At 39.1% G+C, this 10766-nt stretch overlaps 1 protein-coding gene across 5 annotated transcripts in view; it reads right to left on the bottom strand.

Moving 5' to 3' along the window:
* Nucleotides 1–646: 646 nt before the first annotated feature.
* Nucleotides 647–10766, bottom strand: part of LOC143017751 (unconventional myosin-VI-like) — a 53587-nt gene continuing 43467 nt past the window's right edge. For all 5 annotated transcript variants that reach the window (XM_076172600.1, XM_076172601.1, XM_076172602.1 and 2 more), the window contains exons 6-8: nt 9559–9688; nt 6477–6559; nt 647–5539 (exon numbers count right to left, since the gene is read on the bottom strand). In XM_076172600.1, coding sequence (XP_076028715.1) covers nt 5388–5539; nt 6477–6559; nt 9559–9688 — 365 coding nt within the window. In that variant the 3' untranslated portion in view covers nt 647–5387. The remainder of the gene's footprint in view (nt 5540–6476; nt 6560–9558; nt 9689–10766) is intronic.

Below are 10766 nucleotides of genomic sequence, written 5' to 3'. Positions count from 1 at the left end.
AATGAAAAAGCAATGTAAATACATGACACAGTATCAACATCACAATGAAAACAGTAGTTTTATAGCATGCGATGACCTCGCTTCGCATGGGGATTTAGGTGACCCGGATGGTAGGTACCAGAACGGGCGGATTCCCCTTGTCAAGCAACAACATACTATTGAAACCCTCGCCAGTGTTACACAAGAATGTGAAGCGCAATTACCCGATCAGTTGTCGACTTAACTGGCGTGAAACCAAATTGATAAGGCCTCTAAAACTTTAGCAGACGTGAACGAACTTGTTACTGACAAGTTGTAAGTAACAGATGGGTTAGGACCCTACCAGTTACAATGAGCAGTGTAATACCATGGTAATTGTTACAGTCCTGCAGCTTTTTTCCCTTATAGATATGCTTGACTAGACCCTTTTTCAGTAGGAAGGAATAATACCAGACAGCAAAATACAAAGGCATAAAATCCACTCCCATCATGGCTCCTCCTGGATGACAGGTCATCCCTGCATCTCACCCACTCCCCTGGGATGTTAAATGGGTTCTTATATACTGTATATGTAACGGGTGTGTACTTTGTTTTGGCCACCCCTATCTTTAAAGGGAAAGGACCATTTTTATGGTATTGGATAAAAGGATTTAAGAAAACAAGAAACAAATAGCATCTCTTTAGTGACTCAAATACCATTATAAATTCATATATAACCTTAAGACTAAATTACCAAAAATATGAAGCTCAACATGCACAACAACTGAAACTAGGATAAAAGATCTACAAAGATCACCAATTCCCACCGACCAATATTTTAGTGGCTTCTTTGAATCTTCTTCTAAGCATCACAAGAGAAGCAGCACAGGATTGTTTTGATCTTGAATCCCTTTTGAACAAGACGAAATGGTTCGTGGTAATATCAACACACATACCCCACAAATCTGATGTATACATTTTTTTCCACTTGTAATAAATAATCAACTATTTCCAAAATAGGGTGAGGAAGGAAGAAAGAAAAAATAAATATATAAAAAATAATATATATACACATATATGTATATTGTATCACCCATTGCAGAATCTGGAGAAAAAAAAAAAAAAAAAAAAAGCAGCAGCAGCAGCCAGTATAGGATCTACCACTGACCTTTTAATGACAGCTGGCAATGACAGATTTGGCATCATTCAGCAGAAAATATTTATATCTTTACTAAATGCTTCCAAATCTGGCACTTCATACCTTCATTACAACATACTCTTAAAACTTTATTCCTCTGAGAAGCAATAGCTGGTTAACCTACTCACCAAACTAACTAATTGAATGGGAGACAAGAGACGGATAGGAGTCTTGATCGACAGATTCCTTCAGTCCAGGAGCCACTTTTCTCCAGAAAAGTGTCTAGCATTTGCCAAGACAATCTATGAAGTCTGATACCCGGCTGACAAAATTAAATCCATAAAATAAAAAACTTGACATAGTAAGAGACAAAATATTCTTAAAATAATAAATTGAGGAATGCAAACATTGCTGTACCATGGTACATACAGAAAAATGGAATAATTAATAGATAGAAATGACTTGGTATCTTGTTCTTGAAACTGGTTTATACGTGAATGCCACTTATTACTTCTGTATCTTACATTACTCTCATATACTTACATAATCTTTTATAAAACTGTTTTGCCTTAAACTTTTGAAGACAAAGAACAACACTTCTACATCACGGAAAAATTTAATCCCCCTTCACCGCAAAGTAATTCCTGATATGCATTTAAATATAAAATTAACACAGTTCTCAGCTGCCTTGCAAAACAAGATAGAATATTTAATTATACAAAAACATCCAAACCAGATTGGACCTCTTCCATACACATCATATTAGAGCTCAGCTACCCAGTTTCATCACATAGAATATCAATTGAACAATAAAAAGGAATGCTACTTGTTCCATTAATATCCCTGAAGGATTTCAGGGCCATAGCCTTTGGGGTTGCAGGGAAGGCAACAGTCCCCCCTGGAATTTCTCAATTTTTCAACTTCCACATTTTCTGGTAACTACCCCACCAATTTGGCGGGAGTAGTTCCCAGAAAATAGGGTATATGCCCTAGGGTACGGGTACCAATGGAGACGCACTTGCCATATGCAGACGCATTTGACACAAAAAACTTCTCCCTGCCGATGGTGAATAGATAGGAGCATAGTTATAGGCTCAAAAAATCACTTAACTATTCCCTCATAATGTGATTTTTTGAGCCTATAATTATGTTCCTATCTATTCACCATCGGCAGGTACAAGTTTTTTTGTGTCAAATGCGTCTCCATTGGTACACGTATCCTACCTGCCCCCCAGAGGGTATGGCCTTGGATTTCATTGTATGCCTGCAAGTATTTCAAAATTGCTTGGGTTGTCTATATCTTTTTTAAATAACCATAATTCTTTTATACTGATTACCTCCTCCAGATGTATGGTGACCTTTCTATTTGTACTAGGGGGCTTACTTCTTAGTGATGGCCATTTACATTCATAATTTAAAAAAAATTGAAGCCTCCCCAGAAAATAACACCACTGTTCTTTATTATCATCCTAGATATATAATTACGACATGCTGGCTTCTCCAAGTAGCAATACTGTTCTTTTTTTGTTAAATAGCCTTTTCACTGACCACCAAGTAATATTTTCACATAATGTGTAACTTAACTCCCCATAAGGTAAAAGGAGGTGAAGGGAAATGTGGAAGCACTTACATCCAAATAAAATTGTAACCCTGTGTTCAGACAGAAGGTAAGAGACAATTACAAATAGCCAATAATATCAATATGGGACCTCTGTCATTGAAAGACAGGAGTACAATTTAATTTACGACCACTTTCCATACCTTAAAAAATACAATGTGCCTCTTGCTTTTGACTTATCTATTTAATGCTTCATTCTGGAAGAATTTCTTGTACCACTTATAAAATATACTCTTTACAGGTTTAAATCATTGGAAATATGTTATCACATAGAAAAAAAAAAAGAAAAAAAAAACACATGATAAATTTCTTTTCTGCCACATCAACTCCTTTTTTACCAAAATAGTCCTTGTTAGGTTCTAGCCAGTGCCAGCTGATCTTACCTAGATGCATGGCAACTCTTCCAAAGAAATTAGACTAATTAATTCCTATGATTAAATCCATCTTAAATGGATTTAACTAATCGTTGTACTTTTACAATTTATCTGTACCACTGAACTTTTTTTCACAATCCCTGAACCTTTTAACTCCTCATCATGGAGATGTACAAACAGTAATCTCAATAAAACATGGAAATCCCCAATAATCAAAATGAAAACACCATAAGCCTGAGATTTTGGTTCATTTCCAAAAGACAATTTTCTTCTAAACACTGTAGATTCTGAACAGAGAGATCCATCTCTACAAAGATTTTCTTTTCGGCCACTAATTAAAGATAATCTTATTCAACTAACGGGTGAACTTAAGAGCCAAATGGGGTCTCCATGGAAAGAACTTGCATGATCATACATTCACTCCTCAGCTAATTAGACCTCATGGCATCTGCAAAAACCTCCCCATTCTAAGATTTCTCGATAATATTAACATTTCTCGAACCACACCAAAGATAGCCTGTTTTCATATTCACGTCTTTACAGTGGTAAGCCCCATTGAGACAAATACAAATAGAATTTATTTAATTACAGAGAAACCAAGCAATCTGCAAGCTAATGGAACACGCTTCAATAGGTCTAAAATGCAATTACTCTGAAATGTTTATTTACATTTAGGAGTAACTATGCCCGAGAGATGCACAGCTATTAAAAATGACAAAAAGAATAAATTCTAGACTGCAACTGACTAAAGCAATTACAGTAATAAAGGGGTGGGAAGGAAAATATATATGTACATGTAAGTATGTATGTGTGAGTGTGTATGTATATGTAAGTACCCAGTATGGTTTAATGTCACAAACTCCCCCTCTCAGGAGGATGTCTCCTTATGAAGGAATTTTTGATGCAGGAATATAATGTAATCTGCCCCTACAACAAACTCGCAGCTTACAGGACTTTAACTGCCTCCATGTGTGACCCCTGCCTCAAGTAGTGACAGTACTTGAATTTATCTATTTGTGATGAACAAGAACTCACAAGGCCCCATTTCCTGAACTCCATATATCATCTACCTATATATGAAGGGCTTTATCCACCTTATATGGGAGGTAGCTGAGTCAAAAGGCATGTACCCACTCCTACCCAATCCATCACCCTTTACTTCCTCTCATCTTAGCTCCACTTGGATGATGGGTCATCCCTGTCTCCTGCCCACTACCCTGGGTCAGAAGCAATGTAGCAAGGATGCTTCACTTAACTGGCAACCTCCACTCTTCACTCCCTCATGCGGAACATTGAGAAGACGGAGAAATCCCATTTATCATACTTTGCCTTAAATGCACTTATGGTATTTGTTTTTGACTTTTAGACCATTCCACTGGTCTATGTATCTATGTGGAAAACTGCATTTCTTGATATCCTTGAGATGTGTCATTCTTTATAAGTTTTTGATTATGCCCTCCTGAAGATTTCCTGTCCCAAACCATCTCTGTCTGACTTGTCCCTGTCAGAGGTCAGTAGCAGAAGCAGTTAAAATTCTGCTGGCAACAAATTTGTAATAAGGGCATGCATCCATATGTATACATAAATACATACAATATATATATAATACATAGGAGACCCAAAGAGTGTTGATCCTTCTTCTGTATGCTACAATTAGGTAAATACACATACACATATGCATATACATACAAGACCCATTTCTCCAAAAGCATTTGATTAAGTCATGCAATAAACATGAAGGCTTTCATGTTGTACCTAAGTTTTACAATGGAATGGAGTAGCATGGAATCCCATTACAGTGCATTCTGCTATGTAACAGCAGTTTTGATCTTCACAGCTTTTCCAAAGTCACAAGTACAAAAAATAAGGTTTCTCTGAGAATGTATAAAGTAGCTGCCAGTACTGGTAACTTTTTTCCCCTTGAATACACATATTTTCTGAAGGAGGAAGAAAAAGAAAAAGAAAGAACAAAAATAGAAATATAGAAAAAAAGAGGGTGGGGGGTCAAGAGAAAAAATTCTATCACGGATTAAAACAAAAAGTTTTGTGGATGGAAAAATAGCTGCCATATGTTTCCCAGGCATACTCTCGGCCATTCAGTGAAATGATCCTATTAATACTATCATATCAATTCAAGCAATCACATTAATCACAATACAAAATACAAAGTATCTAAAATCATTTCATTCTCCTTTGACACAGTAATAATCTTTAATATCCTAATGCATAATAAATTTGACTGCAAATCAGACTATATCTAACATCTAGAATGTATGCAAAGATCACGGTGGGAGAGAAATCACTGTCTACGGTCAACTGATTGTTGGTATGGACCCCCACTGTGTCGAACCCATTCCTTCTCGAACTCGTGATCGAGGATCTCTGCCCCACGTTTCCGTGTAAGACCGGTCTCATCAAGACTCAGCTTACACATCTGCATGTCATCCTGACCTGTAATAAACAAGATTAAATAGAACCTATAGTATTACTATATTTGTTAATACAGGAATACCTCACAATACAACCGAGTTGTGCTCCCAACTGACTGGTCGCAATGCGAAAATTTGTATATCGAGGTAGGTTTGACATGTAAATAGGGGGGGTTGTGTTCATGGACCCAGTCAACCCCCTCCCCTCAATTTTTGCCTCCTGGGGCTTTCACATACAGCCAACATTTGTTTTACCTCCTGTATAGCACTTGGTCGTATAGGGAGGTATTCCTGTATATCTTTATGTATGTATATACACATATACCTAGGTTTTAGTTTTTTCTCCCCTTACAAGGGAGGTAGCCAAAGTCAAAGGCCACTCCCACCCATTTCATCCCCACATACTCCACTCCCATTCACCAACCCTCCTACCTCCCTTGTAAGGGGGAAAAAGCCTTGGTATATGTATGTATTTTTCTATGTGACCAGTTTGTAGTAATACCAGAAGTAAAGCAAATACTGGCTGTCAGCTCTCCTTATGAGAAAAGGAGGAAATATGTAGTTGTTAGAGAGAGATTTCAAGATTGGTGCAGAGACTGGGTGTCAGTTTCTCAAGGCTGCACCTACAGGTAGAAGTGAGAATGTTGACTGGTTTAGAAAACGACCAGCAGAGATACGGCTCTATCTTGTAGGGCCGCTATTTGCAAGTACCCACCACTGGTCCCATGTTTATATACATCACCTGTATGTTGCATGCATGTGTTAACATACATACATATACCAAAGACTTTTTCCCCCTTACAAGGGAGGTAGCCAAAAAACAAAGGCATAAAAACCACTCCCACCCATTCCATCCCCAACATACTCCCCTCCCCTCCATCCTCTTCCCTCCCTCTTATATTTCTGTATATGTTAACAAATACAATAAACATTCTATTTGCTCTGATAATTTCAATTACCTGAAACAAGAAGGATAGCAGGTTTTTCAGGGTGTAATTCCATTTGTCGTGCAATCCAGTCTCCGTCAAAGTGTGCATACCTCCTGGAAAATAAATGACTATATAGCAACAAATTTTTAAGAACCCTTTGAAGGAAAGAATAAGAAAAATCAGGGGGCAAGAATGAAGAATGAGCACTTTTTTTTTCTAGTTTATTCTCACAGACTTGTTTCCTCTTTTCACAGTAATATTGGATTTCGTTTTTAATGTATTACAGGTGTTGATAAAGGAAATGCTGTGTGACTTACTACAATAGCATCATGATTATTTATTTAAAGCAGGACAATTGCAATTATGCAATATGCACTGGAAGCACTGGGTTACATGTAGCTAACAACTCGGGGACTGTTTTGGGGCACCCATACAGAATAGAGCCACACATCATTTGTCTAGGTTAGAGTAAAGTATCTAGTCCTATAAGAAGGTCTGGGAGCAGATTCCCAACCAGAAATAAAAAAATTGGGTCATTATGTGCGTGTGGTTGTGGTACAGATGACAGTAAAAGAGAAAAGATAGGCAGTATGTTTGTGAGAAGGAAGAAGGATGTGTTAGCATGGAATGAAACTAAGTTGAAAGGGAGGGGTGATTTTGAGTTTGGGAATGTACTGGGGAGAGTGTCGGGAGTGAGCAGGGGGCAAGGGAGGGATGGGGTAATTCTGTTAGTAAGCGCAAAGTAGAATGGAGGGAAATATTTTCAAGATTAATGTGGGTGAAGGTGAAACTGGGATGGGAGATGTGGGTTTTTGTAAGTACATATGGACCTAGTAGTGAAAGGAACGTACAGGGAAGGGAGGGTTTTTGGATATATTTACATAAGCACTAAGAAAGTTTTGGGAGGAACATCAATGCAGTAGTGTTGGGAGATCTCCATGCATTGGGGATGAACCAATAGATAGTGGTGACGAAGTTTGAAGTGCTAGGTGAGAATTATATTGGAGAGTTGATGTTGGAGATGCGTTTAAAGAGTTGTTGTTGTTGTTGTTGTTGTCGTTCCCTAGACTGTCTGTCCAAGCAGTCACATCTCCCCAAGGAATGCCATAGCCGAAACTGGGTTTTCCCACAAATCCTTTATAGAGCGTATGTTGTGTTGTTTGCATGCATGATTGTGTATAATGCAGTCTTCCATTATGTGTTGTATGGTATGGGGTGAAGTGTTACATCCTGGGCAGCTGTTCACAACGCGGTCATCCAGCCTCTTCCACCCTTCTGAATCCTCTCTCCCACGAAAGGACAGAGTCCACTTGGCCAGACTGCGGTGCGGTCACCACCCAGCACTTCTAAGTGTTTAAATAGTTGGTGTTACCAGTGTTTCAGAAGAAAGTCAAGCATAAGTACATGTGGGAAATGTTGGTGAATGGGAAGTTGATTGATAAGACCTCATATTCTCCCAACACCACTACATTCACACACACACCCCCAATAAAAAAAAAAAAAAAAAAAAAAAAAAAAAAAAAAAAAAAAAAAAAAAAAAAAAAAAAAATCCCTTTCCTATTCAATTTTCTCACTACCAGGTCCATATGCACTCAACAAAACCCAAATCTCCTATCCTAATTTTACCTTCACCCACATTAGCCTTTAAGACGCTTCCCTCTTTTCCACCATGCACTTTCCTATCTCATCAAAAGATGTAAGTCTTGATAAAAAATAACCTGTCACCCGACAGACATATCAGCAGGTATGTAGGAGAGATGAACAGATTGTTGCAGATGACTAAAGTGGCTTTTCACTGTATGGATGAAAAGATGATGAAAAAGCTCATCAAAACTTGGATCTATCCAAGACTGAAACATGACAGTGGAACGGTCCCCACACAGACTGGAGGATAAAGATCAAGAAAATACAAAGGGCACCAAACTGGTCCCAAGCCTGGCAGATATACCACACGAAGAAAGACTGCAATCATTGGGTCTTCCAACTTTGAAAGCTCAAAGAGAAAGAGGTGACATGATTACAGTTCTTAGATCACTAAAGGGTATATATTACAGTGACAGAAGAGATCTCTTAATCAAGAATGGAAGGGGTTTAAGAGGCCATGACAACAAATTAAGGAAGACTATATGTATAAAGGATGTGAAGAAATACATCTTCCATACAGATGCATAAATACTCAGAAAAGCTTGGGTGATACAGCCCAAGCTGGAACACTACAGGAATTGTGGTACTCCCCCAGGTAGGCGTAGCTCCTCCTTGGGGATCGGTGCCATCTGCGTAGAGCTGATGGCCACAACCACCAAATACCAGCCTCCGAAAACATATTCATAATCATATCACTCACCGCTCCATTAACACACTGAAAGACAACACACTGCTGCATGCCAGACCCCCTGATATCCACCCTTCTGAATCCTCTCTCCCACGAAAGGACAGAGTCCACTTGGCCAGACTGCGATGCGGTCACCACCCAGCACTTCTGAGCTACCAGAAGAGGCTGGACGACCGTGTTGTGAACAGCTGCCCAGGATGTAACACTTCACCCCATACCATACAACACATAATGGAAGACTGCATTATACACAATCATGCACGCAAACAACACAACATACACTCTATAAAGGATTTGTGGGAAAACCCAGTTTCGGCTGTGGCCTTCCTTGGGGAGACGGGACTGCTCGGACAGACAGTCTAGGGAACGACAACAACAACAACAACACTACAGGAATTCAAATCTATACAAGATAATTGGGAATCAAGGAATTAGACTAAGTTGGAATTGTACGTAAATTTGAGGCGAGGTACGATAAATTGGAGAACAGGTGACGGGACCCAACAAACGCTGCTCCTTTCCTGTATACTGCAATTGCGTAAATTGGATAAATACTTACCAGCGGAACCACTCCTTCCCTCCCTCGTCCCCTCACCACTCCTGACACTCTCCCCACCAACTCTATGAATAGAGAATTTTTACTCTAACACAGATGAACAAAGTGTGGCTCTGGTTTATAGACACCCCAAAATCATGCTGTCAGTATCCCAGGCAAAATCATGCTGTCAGTATCCCGGTACATGTAGTAATAGTAACAATTTTGTAATTTGATCAACTAACCACCGTTTCTTCTGCTGCTCATCTCCACAATGTTGATCTGAGGGATGATCATGGGGAATACAGAAGTAGCGTTGGATATTTTTGCCTCCTGGTTTCTGGGGCTTGGCAGCCACGCGTTGAGTTCCTCGTGCTATTCCCGACAAGCAGCGATGAGGATGGAAGAGAACATGGGTAAACTTAACACATAGTAGTTATTTGTAGCAATCATCCAAAATTATATAGATAACACATATCAACTGGAGGAAGAATGATTCTTCATGAAGATGCTACAATTTATTCTTAATTTCTTTTGATCCTGACTATTTCAGTCTTAAATGAATTGAACTGATCTTGCAAAAATACAGACCAATTTTGTTAAAACAATAGATCAATACTACGAGTTATTAAAAATTGCCTTACAAGTTGATGCAATATTAAAGCATACTTCCTACCTGTACTCCTCATACATACAACAAAACATTATGTTTCAGCATCACTACACTCCATTAACTTATACGATTTCTAATTCTTGCACCTAATGTCTGACAAAATCTCTTGTATACTATTATCCTAAAATACTTCACAAGTAAATATAGACTTTAAGACAAAGTTAATTATGCCTCCTAGTTGTAAAGAGAAAATTTGCAGAGGGTCTTAATCATATCTATACAGAATGACTACCCTTCACTACTGGGAGGATCATGTGATACTCGTTAAGTGCAGGGTTCTATTTAATTTCAAAACAGTTTTCTGTTACCGTATTCCAAAGGTAGGAGAAATAGTATAAGGTAAGCAGAGTAAGCTTCGCGTATTTAGTTTATTAGAGACCGCTTTGATTTTTTGTTGTTGTTGATTTGTATTTTCTCTTTGCCGTTTTTATTGCTAAAGGGGGAGCGAAATGGCTTGTGAAGGTTGCGTGAACCTAGAGGTCCGTCTCAGGATGTGTGAGGAGGAAATTCGGCTTCTCAGGAGTGGGCTCCGTGAGAAGAGTGAACCCTCCCCACAACCCAAAGAGCGTTCCACTTCTTCACCTACTGTCACTGCCATGAGCGAGTGGCGCTCCGTGGGGTCCCGTTTGTCGAGCCCGCGTTCGGTAGACGTGTGCCCTGTGGAGCAACCGCTGGCTCTAGTCAATCGTTTTGCTCTACTGGAGGATGAAGTGGCTGAAAACCAGGAGTTCTTGGTGGTGGGGGACTCCATGGTTCGAGGCTATGACGACATCCTGCAGC

The sequence above is a fragment of the Oratosquilla oratoria genome, chromosome 33, assembly GCF_046742065.1.
Source record: "Oratosquilla oratoria isolate Oo_2021 chromosome 33, ASM4674206v1, whole genome shotgun sequence".
Classification (NCBI taxonomy): domain Eukaryota; kingdom Metazoa; phylum Arthropoda; class Malacostraca; order Stomatopoda; family Squillidae; genus Oratosquilla; species Oratosquilla oratoria.
The sequence above is the reverse complement of the archived record's forward strand: the minus strand, read 5'-3'. Positions and strand labels throughout refer to the sequence as shown.